We start from the raw sequence: 23765 nt of genomic DNA on the forward strand, positions 1-23765 counted from the left end.
GTCAAAGATAACATAGCACTTTCTGAAACAAGAGACTTAAAAAACACTGTATATTCTTGTAAGCATGGAAATTAAGTAAATGTAAAGGCAATTCAAACATTTTTATACTGGAGCAGGTGTTGATCTCTGACAGCCTTAGAAACCCAGAGCTGCTTTTTCCTCCCCACTGTGCCCCTGAGATACTTAAGTATCATCAGAAGGATTAGCTGCTGTTTTACTTGTTGGACCTGCCAGAGATAACTCGGCACAGGTGAGATCAATGGCTCCTTTTTCCTGCCTCAGATTTCATGAAGCCACAGGCATAAACTACAAGTCAGAGGCAGTGGTTCTGTGCACAGCACCTCCAGTGCTCAAGAGCATTTTTTTTGCTGTAGAATTTGCAGACCTACAGCACCTGTATCCTTAACTCAAAAAATTCTTCCATCTGAGGCAATTCCCTGTTATAGTGTGTACAGGCTGATCTTGTTACCACATCCCGCTCAGACTTTCCTGTAGAAATGCACCATCATATCCTCTCACTTCTAACATTCTTTCCCTGGGCAGAACAGTGATGCTTCATGAAGTCTTTCTGATAAGATTATTTAAATTTTCTGCTGTGGAGGAGTAAAGTCAGAGCGAATTGACTAATTTGATGATTTTTTTAAAAAATTGAAATAAAATATAATCCTTCAGGTGTCCTTACAAGTTTCGAGCAAAAGCTCTGCATCAGGCTGATCTATCAACTGAGAATGATGTCATGACTAAAGATAATCAATATTTTTAAAAAAACCCAAACATACTTTGTCCTTTTGCTAAGAAGGATGTTCAATATAAAGGCAAATGGAAGAGACTACATTAAAATTACTGCTTTCAAATTAAGCTTCAAAAAGTATGATAGGTCAGGGAGTTCAGGTAATGCCCATCTGTGAGCACTTTCAGGAAAGGACTAGTAAGTTATGAAAGTGTAAGGGGAATGTTCAGTAAAGATAAGGCCATAGCAGAAAAGCTAAATTAGTTTCATGTCAGTGTTCAATATGGATAGACTTATAAAATAACTCACTGGAGGTGAACTTGGAGGCCTAAAATCAAAACTAAAAGGGATGCCCCAAATGGTTGCAGGCACTGGGGAGAACTCTCACTAGACATCCAGCATAAAGACATCCCACACGGTAAAGCAGACCAAAAGACCACAAAAAAATAAGTCTGAGGTGGATAAAGAGGAAGGTTGAGAGAATAACAAATGTAGGAAAGCAATTTTTAGAAAGTTCAAGTTATTTCTAAACCAGTAAGCCAAAAAAACCTGCCACACAACAGGCCAGACACAGCTACATGTGGCAAAGCAAAAGAGCATTGGAGCAACATGAGAAAACAGCCTAATAACTTTCAAACACATCTGTCTGAACTCCAACCAGCAACCAAGCCCCACACAGCCACTCGCTCCCCCAAATGGTGGGATGGGAGAGACAATGGAAATGGTAAAAGTAAACTCATGCCTTGAGATGGAAGCAGCTTCATAACTGAAATAAAATAACAATAAATGAATAAATTATACTAAAAAGGAAATCACAAAAAGAGAAATAAAGCAAGTGATGAAAATGGAAAACAACCAAATCATGCCCAGCCAGTTTCCAAAGAGTATCCTTCAGCCAGCTTTCACCTAGTTACATGCTGACTCTTATGGCATTGAATATCCCTTTAGTCAGTGGTGGGATCACCTGTCCTAGCTCTGTCCCCTGCCAGCTTCTTGTGCAGACACAGCCTCCTCCCTCTCAGGGCAGCACGAGAAGCTGAAAGGTCCTTGACTAAGTGTAAACACTGCTCAGTGACAACTAAATCATCAGTGTGCCACCAGCATTATCCTCCCCCTAAATCCAGTACCCAGCACTGTACCAGCTACCAGGAAGAAAATTAAGGTGTGTCCATCCAAAGAACCAAAATGGCTGCAAAACTGTCCTAGGGACAATGGATGCTCATGATACAGTAGCAATGCCTAGGGAAAAAAAACTTTTTTAACCTTGTAGAGGACTTTTGGGCAGTTTTCATGACAAAATTTTTTAATGGAAGAGGCATGGTGAAGCATCTGTCTCAAATCCAAGTGTAAAAGAACTTGAAACAAAATGACAGGACAGATGGTATTCATCCAAGAGTTCTAAGGAAATTCAAGTGATGAAATGGCTGAACTCTGAACTGTACTTTATATTTTTTTCACTTAAAACTGTCTTAAGTGCTAGATGAAAGGAAGGTCACAAATACGACACTAATTTTTAGAAAACATTCTGTGGAGATGCAGAGAGCTTCAGACCAGTAATGTCCACATGAAAAGTTGGTAGGAGCCACAGCACAGCTGAGAGTTGCTGGACAAATGGCTAAATAGAACTTGTGGTTTCACAGGAGTATATCCTGTTCCATAGAGCTGTAACTATTCTTTGAAGAAACCTGCAAATTTTAATGTAAAGGAGATCAGGTAGTTTTTAGTTTTAGTCTACTTGAGCTTTTCTGGCCTGCTTCTCATGAAAGAAATAAGTCACCATGGAAGATCTTGCATGAATAACAAGAGCTAACAGTGAAGATGTGCAAAGCCAGCCTGCAGCCTGAAGTGACAGAACAGTAAAACCAGCAGGTGAAATACAGTGTTAGTACAAATTGTATTACATGTTAATAGGTATCACATGTGAAGGGGAAAAAGCACACCTAACATTCAACTTATAGGCAATATGGGGTAATATTACATTAGTCTGGAGGAGATACCTGAGCTTTAACAGACAATTCAGTGAAGACAATGATTTCTAGAAAAGCAAATAGCATGTTAGGCATTATCAGGTAAAAAAGTTACAAACAAAACACATACTCAGTATTTTCTTATCATTTCCCTAGAGGAATATAAGGTTTTCTTTTGCCTATTTACAAAGCTGGTCTTACTTTTCCAAAGCTAAACCTATTGTCTGTAAAATTGTAAATATGCATATATGTGTGTGTGTGTCTTGATTAGAACAACCACAGATCTGGGAATTGACTTCAGTACAGATAGGCTTTAAAACTCCTAGAACACTAATGAAGTTGCAAATGTGGACAGAAAATCAGAAAATAAATTAAATAGTTTTACCTTTGATTAGCCAATGATGTATTGAACTTATTCATAACAGTGTATCATAGGCATCTGGTCTATAATATTGGTACATAACCTAGTACGTATTGTTCAGTGATGGACTATTTGCTGTGGTGGTGATGGTTGCTGATCCCACTTCACTTGCCTTAGCATAGATTTATTTTTCTGTTTGTTTCCTCATTTTGGCTTCTATTTCTTTACACATCCTGAAATATCTAAGTGTTTGGCCAGCAAGCCCTGCATTTCCAAAAATTGCTGGGCCTCTTGTATGAGCTGCATCACAACCCATCTGCTTTTCAATGATCCTATTTGAATCCAGTGTCAAGAATCCCATAACAGAACCAAGATGTTGAGCTCACCGATGCATTCTCAATGCACACAGGATGCATTCAAGGATGAATTAAGTCCCCTAACTGTGGAATAACATAAGATTCAGATCTACCTGATGAAAAAGATGACTCCCTACACAAATTCCTCAAACTACTTAGTTGTCACAGGCCAGCATGGATTAGTAAGTGAACCTGTACATTGCTCTGATTTTCCTGTCATCCTGGAATCAACTATCTCCCTTAGCCTCAGTGTTGGAGAGGCTAATGATGGAGGACTGAATATTAAGTCAACCACCAGAAAAATCATTATAACTAGCAGATCCAGTGTTCCACCTGTAAGTTGTAGGAAAAGCTATTGTCAGTATTTCCTGGCCCAAATATCTAAAGGTAAAGTTTGTACCTATAAATCATTTCTTCAGCAGAGCTGGAGGGATTATGTTTGCATGGACAAGACCACAGCATTCTGAAAGGCCCTTTGGAAAATGATGATATTGTCAGTGTTGCTACCTTGAAACCAGCTTCTGAGTGGCTGAACTCTGCACTGACCTAGCACTGACTGCTCCTTCAAGAATTAAAACCTCTAACAAGCCTTCATAATTCACCTATGAATTCACAAATCTCACTGATTTGTCACAGCAGAGGAGTGCACTGTAGAGACAGCATGCCTCTTCGGAAACCTTAAAATTTTATGCATAGATCAGATGACATGTGACTAAAGTCTGCCTAGCAGTTGGGGAAACTTATACTATTAAATAGAAATGCCATGTATAGTCAGAAAGTGCTTGAGTTATATAATGCCAGAAGCAGAGACAAGGTTAGACAAGTATCCTTGCAGCATCCTTTCCCTCTGCCCAGCACTCTTTGACCACACTGATCCTTCTGACCTCTGAGTGAGATGGCTGCTGTGCTACCTGACTTTTGATCTGATCCTGCAGGTGCTTAATGTTTTGCTACATTGATGATCCTTGTCCTAATTAAAAATATTTTTCAGCTTGTCCATGATAATTCTGGAACATGGACACTATTTTTCTCATAATGACTTGGAAGATAATGGCATAATGTTACAGGAAAAAAACAAACCAGGAGTGTTTCTTATCTCCAACCAGAAATGGCCCATTCAATATTACTTTATTCTCAATAGCTTTTCATAAATAGTAACCAGACCCCACTCTGCTACAGGGTTACAGAATTGTTTTCCTCAGCAATACCCCACTTCATCTTACCTTTTCTCCCAGATGGCAGGACAGACAGCTTTCCCTTCCATTGCCAGGTTGATTAGTTGTATCTCTAGAGGCTCCTTGGATCTCCAGGACAGGTAGGACTTCAGTGCAATTGAAAGAGCAGCATGGCAGAAGCCCTTCCAGAGCTGGGCATGCTTTTTCTCTTGGTCAGCTTTTCCCAAATCTCTGCTTCTTATGAACTCACAAGAATCATCCAGAAGGCTTCTGCTTTCATCCAGTTCTACTTTCTTCCACAGTTTCTGCTGTCTCAGAAATAAAAACACAAAAACTGCATTTGTAGCTCTCTGTTGGGCAATCGTGATGGCCTTGAGGGCTCTGGCAGGGTGCTGCAGCCATCCCACAGGCTCAGGCTGGCAAAACCTGCATTGCCAGGCAGGGCTTGGGGTCTCCTGTGCACAGTGACACAGTGGCACAGAGCCCTGGCTGTGTGGAGGGGGATTTTCATCACTTGCAGTGGGGTGTGTTCATCACCAGTCCTCAGAAGTGGCAGTAGCAGTCCCTATGGCTCTGGCCCAGCTGGTTCCCCAAAGTGCTAATGCTGTTTCCTGTGGCAGGGCTAACTCAGGAAACATGCACCCCCACACACAGATGATTCAGAAGACATTGTACCCAAAGACCTACTCCTGTCTAATGTCAGGGCTGCCAGAAAGATACTGCCCTACATGATTTTCCTGGGGAAATCCCAAAAATTTCAAGGGGAAAGGCTGCATTTTGACTCCTATTTCCACCTCAGTGCCTTCATGTGGTTCAGAAAGCCCATTCCAAGCCTTGCTTCTTCATCTGAAGCCTGTAGCTTAACAACAGTCTGGGCATGCTGCCTTCTCTAGTTGACACACACTGCCACCAGCAGCCCTTTCCAGGGAAGTAAAATACCAACTCTCCATTCATTTTCCCTTTCCCAGGGACATTCAGCCAGAAGGCTGCTATTGCCATTATGCTCATCTCAGCCATTAGTTTGTTTGTGTTTTATTATCAGCTAGACCTATACTTTAGTCATGCACAAGAAACATCATGGATTTGTTTGAATGTTAGATCACTGGAGGCAGATCTGCTTTCACACTGAACTGCTTTCATGAGAGTGCTGGACACACCCAGCTGTCAGCCCTGCTTTAGCTGCACTCCAGAAAGGACACTATTCTTGTCCCTAAAACAATTTTGTTTCTTCTCTGTGAAGCATATTAGTAAGGCTCTAACATGCAAACAAACCTTTTCATCTTGGTGTTTCAGCAGCTTTAACTCCTCCTTACAGACTTGGGTGAACACCCATTTTTCATCAGTCAGTTCAGATGCATCACCCACCACAGACCACGACTTTGCTGGAGAGTCTCCATCCACTTTGTTGTTCAGAAAGGCCACAGAGCAGTGCAATGAGGTAAAAATCCCAAGGGTTGTGCAGACACCTTAGTTTTAATATTACCCATGTTACACGGTCACGATCCCTTCATTAGATCCTCCAAATAAAGAACAGGTTAGCTTTACAAGATTTTAAAAAACAAAGGTTACTAACCATTACCTGGGTTACTGGGATGTAAAATCCACATGAACGCTTCTTCCCACTTTTCTGGGCTCCACAACTGAGGGCACAACGAGGGAGAAAGCTCCCACCAAGTGTACACACCTGAGGCAGCAGTGAGTGAGGCTCCCCATCACAGGAGGGCCAAACTGGTTTCAGACTTCAGGGGTCACTTACAGCTTATGTTCCAGGTTTTATTCAAAAACCAAGGGAGCTAAAATCCCCTACATTTTTCTGATAGCCTATCACTTTTTCTAACTAGATTAGTTCTACATAGAGAGTCCTTTTATATAGTGCCAGCCAAGCAACACAATTTACTATTTCAACACTGCAGGAGTTCAGAGTAGGCTTGCAGGGTAAGTAAAGTCAACAGCCAGAGGACCAAACACTGGCAACCACTTCTGATGTTCCCTGAAAGTACATATTACCCTGGAAGATAACACTGACACTTGTCAGATTATTCTCACAAAAGTAAGCAGGAGAAGATTTCAGAACACAGCAAGACCTAGTATTCTCACGCCTTTCACAGCAGTGAGAACAACCAGAAACAGAAACATTGCCAATTTGTATTCCCTAGAGTTATTTCTCTTCACCTATTACAGCTGATGGATCTAAGCTCACCAGCAGGGAACAAACAATAAATGCTTTTACAGAAACAAAGTTTGTGTTCAATAGCGTAGATAATTTCTTCTTCATGTTTTTAAACTCCCCTTATTACTTTGCGTCCACAGTTTCTAGCACAATTTGATGTTTTTTAAAGTAAGAGGAAAATTGTGCTTTATATACAGCATAATCTACTAAAGCACCTTTTGTGTTTTTATAGGCAGTGGTATGTTTTGCTCTTTCTTGCAATAAGGCTCATAGATCAAGAGTTGAGCATAAAATTTTAACATCTCTGGCACAGTACAATAGATCTCAAGTTTCTTGATGTAGTTTTAGAGCAGTAAGTTGGTGTTTTGGCTTTAGGGACTGCAATTTGGAGGCAAATGGTATGGAAGAAGCAGACAGCAGTAAAGGAGATTGACTAGCATTAGAGAAAGAGAATGCACTGATGCTATCAGTGGGGACACAGTCTTTGGCACTGTCCCAAGTGTGCCATAGGTTCTCCTGGTGCCAGCATCTCTGGTAATAAAGACATGTCCCCTCCTTCCTATCAGTCCCTGTTTCCATACATTAAAGGGTGTTGCCTACATGAATAGTCTCTGCTACAACTCCAGAGTTTTGTCAAAAGAACTTTTTGAAGCCTGAATACTGAAAAGTGCACTGAGATATGGCTGGGAAGCAAGAATACCATTTGTAAAAAAAGCCCTGTAGACTTCAGGTCTTAGGTTTGCTCTTAGAACTTGTGTGTCTTTCATGCCCTGATTTAATTACATCCTCCTTTGCTAAGGAACCTCAGAAAAAAAAATGAAGTTTGATTGAAACATGTTTCTTGGTGGAAACAAATGAACTAAGATAAGACACAGTAAGAACACTACAAATTATACCTGACCATTGGTTCTACTTTCAACTTAATTTTCTATGAGCAAATTAAATCTATCTAATTATATCACGACAGGTGATATAAAAATCCAAATATGTCCATGTAGCAGTTCTCAGTGGGAATTTAAATTTTCATTTCACTGGGAAAAAGCCTAAGTCCCCACAGTTGCAAGGGGGGGGGCTAGATAAAACTTAAAATAAATTACATTTAATATCTGTAAGTTTGTAGCATTGAAATAGTCTAGATTTTGAGATATGGGGGTTTCTATAAAGATAATAATCCATTTTTACTCTGTAAAAAGTATAGTAAAACAAAAAATTCAAATATTTTATTTACTTCACCTAGAAAACAAGCAACCCATGAGTAAGATATACATAGGTTTCCCAGATTTATCCCTAATAAATTTTTTTTTAAGATTTATACAATTTCTACAGAAACATACAGTGTATCAAAATCTGCATAAATCAAATTTATAAAATATGTAGAAATGCATAGTGATATTATCATCAACTTACAAAGCAAGAATATGGGAATTATTTTTTTCCAAGCCGGCTATAGTAGGAAAAAGTCATTACAGCAACAGCTTTTTATGATCTCATGTTTTGTAAGGTTTCAGTCTCACATACAGATTCATATTCACACACAGCATCAGCTTTCAATGAATTGCACATAATACCCATTTAAAATGCACGCCTGCACAATTTATGTGCCACCATTCTTTCTCTTATGCATAGTTGTATGATTAAATTAATCTACCCAACACACAAATGGAGTCAGTTTTCACACACACAAGGAACAAGTACCGGCACAAAACCTTATTTTCCTTTTTTTTGTTGTTGTTTTTTTTTCCAGTTTCTCCCTCCTTTATTTTCTATTTTTCATAGCTCCGAAAGGATAGACGAGAAGTTTAAAGAAACTAGGAAAGATCCCAAACTAATAGATCAGTGCTGACAGCCCTACAAAGATCCAGCTCTGTCACAAATATGATACATAACCCTTGTTAACATCAATGGAAGCTGCATGCAATGCTATTCTGGACTTCAGGGAAGGATTTAGTCATACTTAATTGTGTGTCATGTTAGAGGGATAACAGTTATGGAATCAGTACACTGATGTCAACATTTAAGTCACAAAATCTGGACAAAGGAAGTGAGGATAAGTCATTTCCCCTCCACCTCTCTATTCCTCCAGGGTAAATATTTATACTCCTAAGGGAGTTTGCATCCAGAACATTTTTAGAAACAACTTCTTCACATTCTACTCTGTACACTATAGCACCAAGCAGTTGGATTTTGTGTTTGTAATCCCTCTGGAGAAGTTGCAAATGACAGAAACAATAAGAAAATTAGCACGAACAAGTATGATTTCAGGATTTCCATTTCTCTTTTTGAATCTAAATCTGGCATCCAAACTGGCTGACAGATGTTCTTGTGACAAATTATGTGGATGTGTTAAGTAGCTAGATGTTTCTTCCTAATTAAAAGATTTAGTCCACCTCTAAGTGATTTCCATTCAAAATAGCAGTATGAATTAAGTATTTGATTCTTTACAAACTTTACATAATTGTGCAGCTTGGTTGTAGTTGTTGATTTCAATTTTTTTTAATGTAAGGCATGGTTTAAACAAGCAAATTAATGCTTATAAATTCTTAACTGGATTTGTGGGGGTGCTTACCTCCATCAAATTGTACCACATTAGCACTAAACTTGACAGTCTTCCTTCCACTGTACCAAGCATTCAGCTGAAGCAGAGCAGCCAAGCTGGCAATAGAAATTTGTCTTTGTTAGCACAGTAATTACACAGGCTGGTAGGGCTGGTCCCTACCCCTGGTGACAGCTCAGAACAACCCACTGTAAATTTCCAACAAACACTTTCCTTGTGAAAGAGAGAAATGAAAGAGGCACTAAATATGTTGAAATTCATCTTCCAAAAAAGCAGCATGACTGTGAGAGAAGGCCACCATGGCTAATAACCTGTGGCAGTGCTTAGTAAGATGTAAAATTAAATAAAAATATACAACAGGTTGATAATCACCAAGTTCTATGAAAATCTGATTACTCCAACCTTTTCAAGTGTGTGTAAAAAAACTGCCTTCAGACCCCTGAGTGTAATCCCAAAGAAGACAACAACGCTTTTAACTATGTTCCTATGAACCATAGCTAACAGCACATTAATTTACCAACATCTTGCAACAAAAAGATGTAAACATCTACAGAGTTTAAGGTAAAGCAGTTTTGTAAACATTAACTGCGGATGATAATGTTATTGTAATAATCACAGTTCCTCTATGTCCTTCATCCAAGCCAGGAGGCTCACAGCTGTACAAAGTTAATAACTGCAGCAGTTTTCAGGCTATGTTCAGTCCTGTACAAATGAATGCATCAGTAGGTAGGTTTTGTCTGTCTACACACTAAGGATGTTGTTCATTTCCCATTTTTGTGTTGCTTTACTGGAGTCACACTCTGAAATGAAAACTTGATGCAGGACTTCGGAGCGATCCAAACACTTCCCTGATGGAATGTGAGTAAATCTGTGCAGATTCTGAAAGACAAAACCACCAGGAAAATATGTTGGGTTTTTGTGTTGGATTTATTTTTGTTGGTCTGGGCTGCTTTTTTTAACATTTTCTTTACATCTGCAATATAGCTATTTACAAAACCAGGTTTCAGCATCCCAAAACAGATCTGTTCTATATTCATTTTACAATTTGCGAAACCTAGCACTTTGCAGCCTTCATATTAACTTTGGTTTCTGTAGGTCCACCTGAGACACCTCCCACTTCTCTCAGGCAACAAACTGCTAACAAAATGGGCAAAACTCTATCTATCTAAAATGCTTCTAGCCTTTTCACCCATCCTGTAACCAAACTAAAAGATTAACTTTGAGGACAGCTCTATGAGGACTTTACTGGGCAGGTCCTCCTCCAGTAAGCCCTTTTTAACCACACAGGGGTAAAAAACATACTAACTTGGCTCGCTGTTTGGCTGGCAGGAAGAAGAGCAAAGAGAATGAGAGTTAAGTCTGGCTTCTGGAGCAACAGGAGGCTGCTGAGGGAAGTGCAAAGCTATTGTGCCAGGCACACTCAGGCTGATTTTCACACATCTATCTCCTCCCACACCCACCACGCTGCCATGCTGGAGTCTCCTGCCTGTGGCTCCTGTGCTGCTTGCTGACTGCATGTGCCAGAGCAGCCCTGGCTCCCTGACTGGCTGCATCCACTGTGGAGGGAGGGACAGAAGCGAGCCCATGGCACTGCAGCTGGGCTCTGCAGCCCTGCCCCAAGCACACAGATACCCCAGCATGTGGGGTATCCATCACCCCACACACGTGTGGGTTCACATCTATACTTGGCTCCTGCAGTGTGGCCACATATGGAGACCCTCTAGCTGGAGAGAAAAATGGATGTCTAAACAAAAGCAACAGGCAGACCACCACCAGCCCTGTTCCTGATGTCTGCTAACAGGCACTGAAGCCCTGCTACTGCTCAGTGCTCAAGCAGCACCTGTTACACTCAGCAAACTGGCACACTGCTTGTTTCAGAGACAGCCAACTGACCAACCAGATAAAATCTCCTTGCAGCTTTAACTTACACAAGGCCACAATATTTTCCAGCAGTCCTTAAGTGTCTCATTCCTTACACCTTTGCCATTAGAAGAAACAGTTATACCCTCAGTTCTGCACAGCAGTGAGCCCAATTCCTATATTTGGTTACACACCCTTGGTGGTCCTTTCATTCTCACTCTCCTTTTTTTTTTTTTTTGTCCTTTTAGAAGCCAGTCAGTGTTTTCTTCTACAGCCCAGACTGTGCTTACTGAGCTTCCTTATAAGTTGTGGTAATAAGCAAACAATTATACAACTGGTGCCAGTGTAGAGGAAATGGATCTTGCATTAATTAAATTCTTAGAGAGAAGCCAAGTAACATGCTGGGACATGCTAGAATGGCTGGAGAGTTAAAAACTGCTATGTATTATTCTGCTGAAATATTAATGCTGAAGTTGGCACTTACCTGCCACTACTTATTGATTTTTACATTTAAGGTTTAAAGAAATTTGTCTGTCTATCCAGCAGAAGGAAGCTGAGCTGGATGAAGTGCCATTATGGTATCTGCTCTATTCAAACACCAGGAGTAGTGTAAAGGATAAAAAATAGACTTCACTGCACGCAACTGTGCCTTCATCTTTCAGACAAACAATAAAAAGTACAGATAACCCGCTAATGAATTAATAAATATGCAACATACTAGCTATATAAGCTGAAGAAAAACTGACATGGGATAGTTTATAAGATGTAGAACCAAGTTATATATGGCTATATCCAAGGATAACATCACCCCTAGACTATACAATCTCACTATTAAAAAGTGACAAACAGAAATAGAAAATAATAAACAGAGGACTTACAGAGGTAATGACTAAATAGACTCACATGTATATCAGCCAACATTCCAAGTCCTTATTAAAGACTTATTTACTACAAATTTACAGATTTTGCAATAGCATTGTAACAGCACTACACCCAGGAGTAAGAACAGAGCATGTTATTGTTACTAGAGAATGGCTAATGAACAGAAAGTGAAATACTGAAGAAGACAACACAAAAGGCAGAATAATCTTATGTTTACCTGCTTCTGTGTAGACTTCAAAATATCTTCACTTTCAGACTGCCCAAAATGAGACCTAATTTAGAACCCAAGGTTCTAAATGCACTCCAGCATTTAAACCATATTCTCACAGCACATATGAGATGAAGAGATTTGATTTAAAGCATGCAAGCAGAGAGGGTGATGGCACTAAAAGCTTTTATAAAGTCTGTCACTAGTAGTGAACATGCTCTTTGCTTCCTCTGACACACCTGCTAACTAACTCCTAATATCCCTGTGGCTAATGTAGCCTCATGGAGTTCTCCTTAAAGGTTTTGCTACAGAAAACAGCAACTTGAAGTACTAATTAAAAGAATCTTTCACTAGAGTAAGTTTTTCTAGCAAGCATGTATTTCTGAGCATGTGCCATTAACAATTTACTTAATTCAGTTAACCTTGTCACAGATCTTTAATTTCAGATGTACACAGAACAATTTTTAAAGGTGCAAAAAGGCCAGTATGAAATCTAAAAACCTATTTTCTTCCATGTATCTGTTGCATACCTTGAAGAACTGCCACTCCTTGAACTCATTCTGATTACAGTGTGTAATCATAATTTTGGATCCATCTGGTCCTTTAGTTAAGCACTGATCATACTGCATGAGTTGATTTGCTTCGTTGATTCGGAAGAGCTAATGGAAAAAAAAAAGAGACGTTTTTGTAACAGTTGACTCAACAAGCATTTTAGAAACACTGGAAATAGAATGGAATTGCAACATTCAAAACATTTTCTGGTTTTATTACACCTGTATTTCAGGAGAGTCCTTTATTTTGCATAACACACTTCTACTATCACAATACTAAATTTCATGGTTAACATTCCTGTAGGACTTAGAAGGCCAAGAAACTTAACCAGAAAGACAAAAATGGTACAGGGATTCCTATTCTTGAGACTTCTGAAAGTGTTTGATTAAAAACCTTTGTATGATTTGATGACCAAACAACCCATTATCTTTCTAAAAGCCTGGTAGCAAGTCCTTGATCCTGGACAGTAATTTCACGTGAAGACATTAAAACTTTGGCATTTTACCCATGGAGGAAATCAGTCTAATTCATCCAGATACAAAGAGATTATCCTAGGTGCTTCTTACAGAATAATTGCTACAGGGTATTTTGAGAGCATATGCAGAAAAAATAATTTAGGGAACCTTTTTATTAAATATCAGATTTTTATAAGAGACATTTCCAGGGGCTCCTAAGAGCTAATCCATGTAAGATTTCTAAAAATATAATCCTAACTTTTACAATTGCCATGACAAAACTGCCTGGATTAAGTTTACATGGGCTTAAATAAGAACTTAAATTCTGAAAAATTTTTCAGCCAGAAAAGATATAAAGACAGAACAGCCTGTTTGTGTGGCAGTGTGGGTAGGTTTGTGAAGTTGTAGGTCTAACACAATAAAAGCTTGGATTGCAACCATCTAATAGTAATTATGTTCTGTCAATTAATTTGTAAATGAAGCAGAGACAAATTTCTGTTAATTTTCCTCTGTCATGTGGTGGAAGATGAGTTACTGCACAAACATGTTTTATACTTAGACCAAAACAACTTTGTTACATAATTGAGCCACAGTGAGTAAGGTTTTTTTTCCTGAAGGATTAATTATTAAGTAAAGGTAAGTGGTGAATCAGGAGCAATGCTAAGAGCTGAATCAGTGATATTGTTGGTTCTTCATTTCTGTTTCTCTGAAGGATGGATTATAAATTTGCCCTCAATTTCATATCATTTATGTTTGAAATGGTGTTTTCAGTCTTCTGTATTTTAGTATTTAGTCAGTACGGTTAAGGAAAACCCGAACTTCCACCTTTGCATCTGGCACCTAGGTGATTTAATGTACAGGCTTAAAAGAAAACCTGCCTGTTATCAATCCTCAGCAAGCAATTCTCCTTCAGACTTGGCTCCAAGCTCCTTACCTGATTTCCTCCCATTCTGTGGCATGGCCCAAGCTCAACAAAGCCACCGTTGGTGTGCCCCATGCTGTCGATGCAGTAAGAGGTTTCAAAGCCTCTAATCTGGAAAAGAGGTTTTGCACTCTAAGTTAGTCTCAAGAGAAAATAAATGCTGAGGAGTTCAGAAAATTCTCACTTATCTCTCAAACCAGAAACAGGTATCTGACAGAGAGATTAGACAAACCTGTGTATGAAATTTAAACACTGATGTTAACTGTTCCAGGAGATGGAGCTTCAACCTGCCCATGCTAGTTTGCAGGCTCTTCCATGAGTCAGAGTATGCTGATAAACCCAGAGTTGCAAAGCTCAATTCCAAATTAATAACACCAAAATATAGGACTTTCAAGTATTTTAATTTATCCAATCTCCTATCGGAGCATGTTCCATCTCCCAGGTCTTCACAAATAAGCTCAGGAGCTCAGGTAAATTGCTCTCATCTTGTGGATGAAGAGAAACAGGATGCAGAGAAGTTATGCACAGCAGCAACTACCCACAGCCAGGCACAGCCCACTGACCCAGCTGCTCAGATGGACCTTCTGCAGCAGCAATTAAACAGGAAAAAAAAAAAAAAAAAAAAAAAAAAGAAAAAAATGATGAGGTGCAGGCACAGGCACAGGCACAGGGATAAAGAACAGAAGTCCTGTCATAAAACATGTCTCAACTCCTGATTATCTCACTCCCTTCTCAGAAGGGCCAACAAGCAGCCTTGAAAAGACTTTATGACACAAATAACATTTTTTCCAGACCTATTTTCTCTGCCAAAGCCTCTTTCCTCTTTGTAATGGTATAAAAAGTCTGGAAGACTAAGCTTAGACTCTTCCAGGGAGTTTTAGGGAAGATGAACCCTGTACTTTCACACCCTAGAGTTTGTAAATGCAATCAGTGTGGTGTTACAAATGGGAGGACAGGATTTCTCAGACATAGGATAACTAGCATCCTGCGAGGAAGAGTTGAAGAAAACTTCTGAAAAGTCTCAGCTTAGAATCTTCCTGTTGCTCCACCAGACCCACTTGCTTTTATTGGGGATGATTTCCTGCAAGGTTGCCAGTATTGTTTTAAACTCTTCACATGCTTTCACCTTTGTGAACAGTAATGTTTAGTGTACCCTCTAAACCCTTTATGTAGATTCCAGAGGAGGTCTAAGGCTCATATAGTAGCTGATGCTTTGTGCTATCTCTTAGGTAAGAAATCAAGGTGGCATTGTTCATCTGGTACCTCAGATAAAAGATAATTTATACCCCCTTTCACCATGCACATGCTCTGTATCACTAATTCTAACATAAAGAAATTAGAGGTGATGCTTGATGATAGGAGACAGCACAGATCTGTATTTTTTAATGTGCTTTTGAAGTTATAAAACCATGTATCATATTCATCGTATCTTGGGAAAGAAGGTTGCTAAATTTGGTGAGACACAGGAGTTCTCCTCAGTTATCAAGAAGATTTTCTGATTTGCCCTCAACAATCTGCAAAAGTGAAATAAATAGGAGACAGGGCAAAGATGTAATCAATTGCAGAGGGGAAAAAAATCTGAAAGCAGGCAAGAGACCTGCAGTAAGTGCTCACCAAGGTGTGGGCAAAATTCCAGAATGAGACAGGCAGAGGTCAGTGGGGAGTCCTGCACTCACCTGTGATATGCCAACTCTCTGCCAACCACTTGAAAGTAACCACATCCTTAATTTAGTGAAGTCATAATTGTATACACTAATGCTGGAAACAATGGTTACAGAATCATATCAAATTATTACATGCAGGTAAGGGACTTGCTGAGGCTGTAAATGTACATCCCAGTCTAGCAAACACAGGCAGAGCAAACTCCACCTGGATTTCATGATCTTTTCTCTTGGCCTTCATGCAAAAGATATTTTCATCTATTAATCATAACCAATACTCCTATGTGAAGGATTCAATTACATAGGTGTTATGTGGTGTACCTACCTCTCCCCAGTCCACGTTTTTGGGTGGTAAGGGATAATATGAAGTTATATCATATGCTATTTCTTCCATAAACCACTTAAAACTTTTGCAGTTGTGATCTTCACGGAATTTTTTCAGCTCAGATATGTCCCCATAGGGCAGTGCCTTTGTCTCCGGCCGGCTGGCATAGAAATAATCCTTGTATTCATCCCACCACACTTCTACAACTCTGACATAGTTCTGTGAAGAATAAAGACACTGCTGTGACCTCAAAGCACACACAAATAGGCAAGAAGCAACTCCCTGCCAATAACAGAAATTTATGGATTTATCCTCTTAAAAAGTGACAGCATAGTATTATTATATGGCACTAATAATTTGTCACTGTCAGTTGGCTGTACAAGACACATGAATATTGATTTCAAGTGATAGTTTAGGACTAAAGCCAGCCAATTAAGCTGGGCTCTTTAATGAGAGTGCAAAATTTTTTTCTAAGATTAGAGATTGTTTATTTGAATATAAAGATTTTTCAGTTATGGGTGCAAAATTGCATTCATTTGCTGCTGTCAGAACTGCAATTCCTGGTTTCTGTTCACCTTCTACAATTTTTTAATGAAGAGAATGATATGCATTGATCCACTAACAGGGAAAAAAATTCAGTCTTAAACAGGTCAGCTGCTTGGAGAAGGGGGAAAGTTGGATAGTCACTTGGTTACAAGCCTCTCCCTCACATCTGTTTTCTCACTCTCTTTGATGGCTCCTGTCTCTACATTGCCTGTACACATTCTTGGTGCACACCTCACTTCATCCAATTCTTCTAGTGTTAATGACCTGGTGATAGAAACAGTCTTTAAAGGTCTAACTAAAGGCACAAATTATTGTGACTTTTACTTTAATCTACATCCACAATAAATTGAACAAAGCTATTAAAAAAGGACATTTACTGTGAGGATAGGAGGGTGCCTGAAGAGGGGAATAAGCTATTTCTACATCCTGCCTTGTACAGAGAAGTAACTTAAGATTTAAGAACATTCAGCAGGGCTTTTTATATTCAGTAAGCAGGCCAGCAGACTCATGTAAAGTGTTAAGATATCCAGTAAATATTTTTGATCAGCTTTTATGAAGACTGAAATGGTTAATATCACTTCAGACAAGGCAAACTGGGATCTTGCCTGCACTGAGCAATAGACTTATCATTTGCTATCCTGCTGCCCATTACTCTGTCTCTACCCCCAGATATGTCCCCCTGGGTCCCTTTAATGGTCTTAGTCCTTGTTTCATCAAAATGTGAATCAATTCACATTACTAGTAAGGGACTTTTTTGGGGGGTTGGGGGTGTGGGGATGTGTATGCCAGGTTAGATTTTTACCATTCAGCAAGGCTGGGACATTGCCTTTGGAACTAACTGTTGGATTGGCTCAAGCCACACTCTATATCCCTACAGGTACTCCTTGTCTAGAAAGACTGCTCTGGAATTGGAATTTACAAAGAGCTGGGTCTTTGGGAAGGGGATTTACCAATGCCAGAACAGTGCACAAGAGAAAGCTTAAACTGGGCAATAGAAAAACTTAACAGGAGGGTTGTCTCTCTTCCTGCTGGTAGATGAAACAGCTTTTTTTGATTCAAATTCTCTGTTAAGATATAGAGCTGGCTCATTTGTTTTCTGGATATGATGTCTAATTCTAATCTCAGGTTTTGAGTAACACTTCTAGAACCTGCAGTGTACCTGAGTGGTTGCCAATCCTTCTGATGTAGGGCAGAGCATGCCATCTTCCCAGGTGTCATTTACTGCTTCTTAAGTAACTAACAAATGCAGACACAAAAGCCTGAGGGATGCTAGCTTCCTGAATTCTCTAAGTTGGCCTAGGTTAATACTCATCTTTATCAAGGTAAAAGGAGATTTCAAGCCCATGATCTTCATCTCCAGAAGTGTTCTATAGTTGTTAGAATTGTTCATACATGCTTGGGCACAGTGCAGCAAAGGCTGGGGGTGCTGACATTAAGTAATAGGAAGTGCATTTGTACCTCAAAGATAGTGGGGGAAGGCTTTAGAGCAAGAAGATGGGTTCCAGGATTCTCTAGTCTTAATAACAGTGGGATTAACACAAAGATTACTCTCCTGCAGGGATGATTATCCACGCTTCAGATACTAAATAGCTTTGGATGAAGTGCTCTCTCAATTGTTACTAATAATTTAAACAAATTTATCTAAAAATTTTCTTATCTGAAATCAAAAACCACCTTCAAGGTTGCTTCATAACTGTACCTTTAATGTAGGAGAAGACCCAACATACACAGGGGGTGGATTTCCCTGCCAGCCCTGGAGACGATAGATGTGTCCAACACGAGAACAAGGGACAAACAGCAGTTTTCCCCCACACTGCCAGATCTACAAGATAAAACCAAGCTATTATTAATATACATGCACAGGAACTTAAGACAGAAAAATAGATAAGAAACTATGGTAGACATGTCAGCTACATTTCTTACCATACGATTGTATATTAATGTATTTTTTGCTTCAGGTGTAAGCATAAAGAAAATAGGCCTTTGAAACGAAAGGTATACTGAGTACACTTTCAACTCAGCCAGGAAATTACTCAACTAAAACAATATTTTAAAAAACTGGGCATCTCATTCCATCACTATTTTAGAACAACAGTAGTGAATGAGTGCACAAAATCAGGAACTGGGTAATTTTTATTATGACAGAATTAATGATATTTGGATTTTATTAAAGTAATTCACATGCCATCACCAAGATGGGTTATGGTTAGACGCCCATTCATTTCAGTTTTTCTTAAATAATAAAGATTGGTATGAAATAAGGATGTGTTAGGTAACCCATTGTTCCAAGTAGAAACATTTGTAGATACTGATTTGACTACAGTAGCTGAAAATATAAAAATGGGTAAAATACATTAACATTCTGAAATTCCCTCACTCCCACATATCTTTGGATAATCCCTTAACGGGGAAAAGAAAATCATACTTAAATCAGAATTTAGATGCTCATAGTTTGGAGAAGTTTAATTGTAGCACCAAATCTTAATTCAAGCTTACTTTGTGAATGTCTCAAATTAGTCTGAATTCCAGATTAAAAATATGATTTACCAGTATTAGAAAAGATGGGCAGAATATCTTACTTTCTTCATTGCTTCAAGACATTGATTTTCCTAAGTTTCATCAAAAAACCTCCCATATGCAAGGCTATTAATTTTATTAGCTATCTATGAGTTAGCACACAAGGCTGATAAATGTTTAGTTCTTCTGAACATGGGCTGTGATCAAACCAGTTGAAACCAGTCTGGAGATCTCTAAATAATGAGCATTTCAATTGCAGAACTACTTTAAGTAATTTCAATCATGATTTTGATCTAAACAAGATGCAGAATTATATAGATAAAGACCCCGTGTGTGTAACATCAATAAAAAGCCTTTGCACATGGATTTACAGCTGAACAAGTGCACTCAGAGCTTTCCTCTAACTCATGCAGAGCAAGAGCAACTAGGGGAGCTGTGAATGTGCTTTTTGTAAAATTCACCTACGATTTCACAGATCACTGCTGAGGATGTAAGACATCTTCATTTTTGTCTGTTAATTGGGACCAATTCCTGCTCTCTGCACTCCTGTCATCACAAATACTGAAGTGACAAGAAGCTAATGATGATCATCTTATGTTTCCTGCAAACTGAAGAGCATGCATATGCCTAGGACTGAAAATAAAATCCTCCTCAATGATTATGAATTATGCAGTTAGTATTTCAATTATGAAGACTTCTCTTGTAAAGAAGCTATTGAATTTCTGAAAAGTATATTAAGTAATTTTTCACTCACAAAAATGGCAGGGAGGAAGCAGATTACTTTTTGTTGCAGCATTGTATACTTTCCAAGCACAAATGCATAAACTGAGGACTATGAGGACTACTTGTCTCTTATCATTACTTTCATTAGAAACAACATTTTTCCATACTCACTATGAGAACATTCAGTTTCCTGTCTGGAATTGTTTCATATTGGATATTTGGGCAGTTAGGGGTGCAATCCCAAACCATTTACAAAACCTAGATTACACATCATTTGGGTTTCAGCACAAAGCCACCTCTCTGAACACTTTTGTCCCAAAGTCCACAAGGACTGGTGTGAAGAGACACATCTCTGTCACATTTCCTCACAACAAAACGTGGGCTTCATGAGGAAGAGGGAGGTCTGTCTAACCTCCAAATGGAAGTATTTACATAGAAAAAAAGTTCTATTGAATTACTTTTCAAATATTGATGTTACCTTATAAGAAATTTCAAAATTTTCACCACCCCAGATCTGAAGCCCTGGATCATAGAGACCCAGTTCAAAGAAGAAATCACGTTCAATGGCAAACAATCCACCAGCCATTGCAGGGGACCTGAAAGAGGAAGACAGTGTAACTGCTTCTGCCACAAGGACACAACAGCAGTCAGAGAAAGCATTAGCAAAGAAAGCAATTCAGTTAACATATAGTAAAGACCAGGGAAATGGCAATACACTGAAAAATCATAAAGCTTTGTCATCAGCTTGCAGCAATTTTCTGAATTGGCATCTATATAATTTTTAGTGAGGTCACTGTTTTTTATTATGTTGTTGGTTTTCTTCTACAATTAATTTCTTTAATTAATGAATCTGATGATAGAAAATCTTGGTCTGAATTTTCCATTCAGCCAGTCAACATCCTTCTATTAAAAGAAAAAAGATGAGAATCAGTGTGATGGTTCCCTCTTAAAAATTTTGCTAGTTTTTGAGATAACATGAAACTGCAAACAGGTTTATGTTCTGAGGAGCTGCCACATTGGAACACTTTGTCTATTAAACAAATAAGAGAATTTTTCCAGCTTTCTAATCTTCTATCTTTTTTTGTCATATTAGGAGACACTTTACATTATACTCAGTAAAATTTTAAAGAGGACCTAGATAAAGTAGTACAAGGTTTCCATTTTGGTTTAGTCTTTTTTTACCCTTTTAATGACTTTGTAAATCTCTTTCCATATGCCATGATTCAATTAGTAAATTTTAACGTGTAAAAAATATGCTATGGTCTGGATTACAGCTTATGTTAGTTTTGGCTGGTGTAGAGTTAATTTTCTTATACCAGTGGCTGGTATGGGGCTGTGTTTTGGATCTGTGCTGAACTCAGGGTCAATAATGTGGAGATGTTTTTGTTATTGATGAGCAGGGGTTGCAGCGAGCTGAGGCTTTTTCTGCTTCTCCTACTGCCAGGCTGAGAAGAGACTGGGGGTGCTTGGGAGGCTGGGAGGAGACACAGCAAGGACAGGGACCCAAACTGACCATAGGGATATTCCAGACCATATGGCATCAGGCTCAACATATGAAAATTGGAGGAAGAAGGGGGAATGTCTGGAGTGATGATGGTGCTTGTTTTCCCAAATCATCATTACCTGTGATGGGGCTCTGCTCTCCTGGAGATGGCTGGACACCTGCCTGCCCATGGTGAATTCATTCCTTGTTTTGCTTTGCTTGTGTGAGTGTGCTGACTCTAAGCATAATAATTATCAGTTTAGTTGCTGTCCAGATTAGGTGATCACATGCCAGGGTACTGCCAGATATCCCTTTCTACTTGCTGCCTACTGTATCATCCTCCAACACAGCTTTAGCATCCTGGGGGCTCAAAGGTTAAGAACCAGAAGACACAGCAGGGGGAAGCACTTTGCATAGCACAGCCCCGTGGCTTGCCTGCACCTTTGGTTTTCCTCAGCAGCATAAAGACTTGGCAAGTGTAGAAGCCTCAGATACTGAAGTTTCTTGGCCTCCAAGATGCTGCCAAGTGCATTAAAGAACACAGCAAAACCCACATAAGCTCAGTAGCTCACTTCAGAGGATACAAAGAGGTAAGCACTGTTACTGAAAGAAGGATTCAGTCTTGGGGCAATTCTCACGTTACAAAAACGTTGCCTTGGCACTTTAAGCTGAGGATCTTTTTGTTTTCTTTTTAAGCTAAGCAATCCTGGCTATGGTTCCAGCAAGACTTTTACTTGGTCTTACTTGCCTTAGTATTGCTGCAAGAAAATGCATGCAGCCTGGACACAAGCAGATGCAGGGCATGTCTCTTTATAAAGGAAGCACTGTAAATCTGAAGGTACTATTATTAAAAATAAAGTCATCTTTTAGAACATTCTGAGAACATGTGTTCTGTGTTTCTGGGAACAGTTTAAACAATTTTAAGACCTGTTTGGATGGTAAACACAGAACAGTACAGTGATGTTTGAAATAGTTTATCCCCCTCTAAGTGAGTATTAAAGTTCCAATGTGGACAGCCTCATCAGAAAATGGTATTATTTAAACTGTATACATAACAGATCAAAGCTTCATAACTTGCTTGCATGTGTTGCCATTTTAGCAAAGAACAATCATGGGTGGGGATAGGGAATTACCAACATCAGTTCTTACAATGTTTAAATCATATATACAAGCAACAGAAAACATTAGATTCTGAAGATGTGAAGATTGCTTTCAAATGTAGTAACACGATTAGTTAAGTGGGAAGGGGAAAGTAATAAAAATCCAGCAGAACCACAGTCTCCCAGTATTGAAAAGCTATCCAGAAACCGTAGTTTCTAAGCTAGGGTTTCTAGGCAGTTTTTGTTTTCTGGGAAGAAAACACACCCCACTACAAAGCATAATAAAAAGGCAGAAATTCTGTTAAAATTATTGGACTTTTCCCACAATAAAGCTGTTTTTATCTTTTTTCCTTTTTTTTAAAAAATGTTATATGTATTACATTAAAATTCTTGGAAAATATCTAGCCAAGATTCTTAAACAGTATGCTTCTTTGTCAGATGTGATCCATTGTGAAGCAAAGTGGGAGAAATATGAAAAAAGGGATTTTTTTTGATACACATGCATAATCCTCCAGCTGTGTGCATGCATCAGGCCATGACAGCAGGCGGCAGGTTTTATGCATTACCCTCTATTAGAAATACTTCCAGCATGCTCGTTATTTCAAACCAAATGGTTAAACAAGCACTGTTGTTTCCAACTTCCAGCACTTTAAAAAAAAATCACGGCTAATTAAAGTTTTCCCTGGCAACAAAGTTGTACAATGTTTTATTTTGCCAAACAGAACCCAGAAATTCGAATGTGCACCCTATTAACCACATGAGCAGGAATGGAGAGGCAACACGAGGTAGCAAAGATATTTTGAGCAAATAGTCAGTTGTGGCAAACAGGTGTGACTAAACAAAGCAGCTAGTGTGGTTAGAAATGTGAAGGTGCTGAGGCTAGAAGTACATGCAGGTTTTAGTGGATCAATATTGGCTTCAGAAAAAACAAAAAAGAAACGGGTAAGTGATTTAGTGATTACCGATACGGTTCAGTTTTTGTCTTTCTGCTCTCCTTCTCTCTCTTGGTCAAGGGAACCCTCTTCCATAGCATACTCCAATCCCACGCTCCTCTAGCAAACCCATCTTCGTCACCACCCCCTTGGGGCACAATCTTAAAAGAGTTGCCATCTATGACATCTATGAGCGGCACAGTGCATGTGGTTCTGCGGGGCGGCGCGGGGGACGGGCACGGGGTGGGGAGAGAGGGGGAGGCAAAAACGACAGCGTTTAGACAAC

General features: G+C 39.2%; 2 protein-coding genes across 4 annotated transcripts in view; both read right to left on the bottom strand.

Moving 5' to 3' along the window:
* Window positions 1-23765, bottom strand: part of CEP44 (centrosomal protein 44) — a 494127-nt gene that overhangs the window by 426796 nt on the left and 43566 nt on the right. The gene's annotated exons all lie outside the window — the stretch shown is intronic.
* GALNT7 (polypeptide N-acetylgalactosaminyltransferase 7) overlaps window positions 7953-23765 on the bottom strand; it is a 69488-nt gene continuing 53675 nt past the window's right edge. For 2 of the 3 annotated variants that reach the window (XM_079305685.1, XM_079305683.1), the window contains 7 exons: window positions 23510-23692; window positions 20443-20560; window positions 18424-18546; window positions 16179-16397; window positions 14205-14303; window positions 12794-12922; window positions 7953-10192 (listed from right to left, as the gene is read on the bottom strand). In XM_079305685.1, coding sequence (XP_079161811.1) covers window positions 10055-10192; window positions 12794-12922; window positions 14205-14303; window positions 16179-16397; window positions 18424-18546; window positions 20443-20560; window positions 23510-23692 — 1009 coding nt within the window. In that variant the 3' untranslated portion in view covers window positions 7953-10054. The remainder of the gene's footprint in view (window positions 10193-12793; window positions 12923-14204; window positions 14304-16178; window positions 16398-18423; window positions 18547-20442; window positions 20561-23509; window positions 23693-23765) is intronic. The other variant, XM_079305684.1, reaches the window with a different exon arrangement.

The sequence above is a fragment of the Erithacus rubecula genome (genome assembly GCF_903797595.1).
Source record: "Erithacus rubecula genome assembly, chromosome: 5".
Taxonomy (NCBI): Eukaryota; Metazoa; Chordata; class Aves; order Passeriformes; family Muscicapidae; genus Erithacus; species Erithacus rubecula.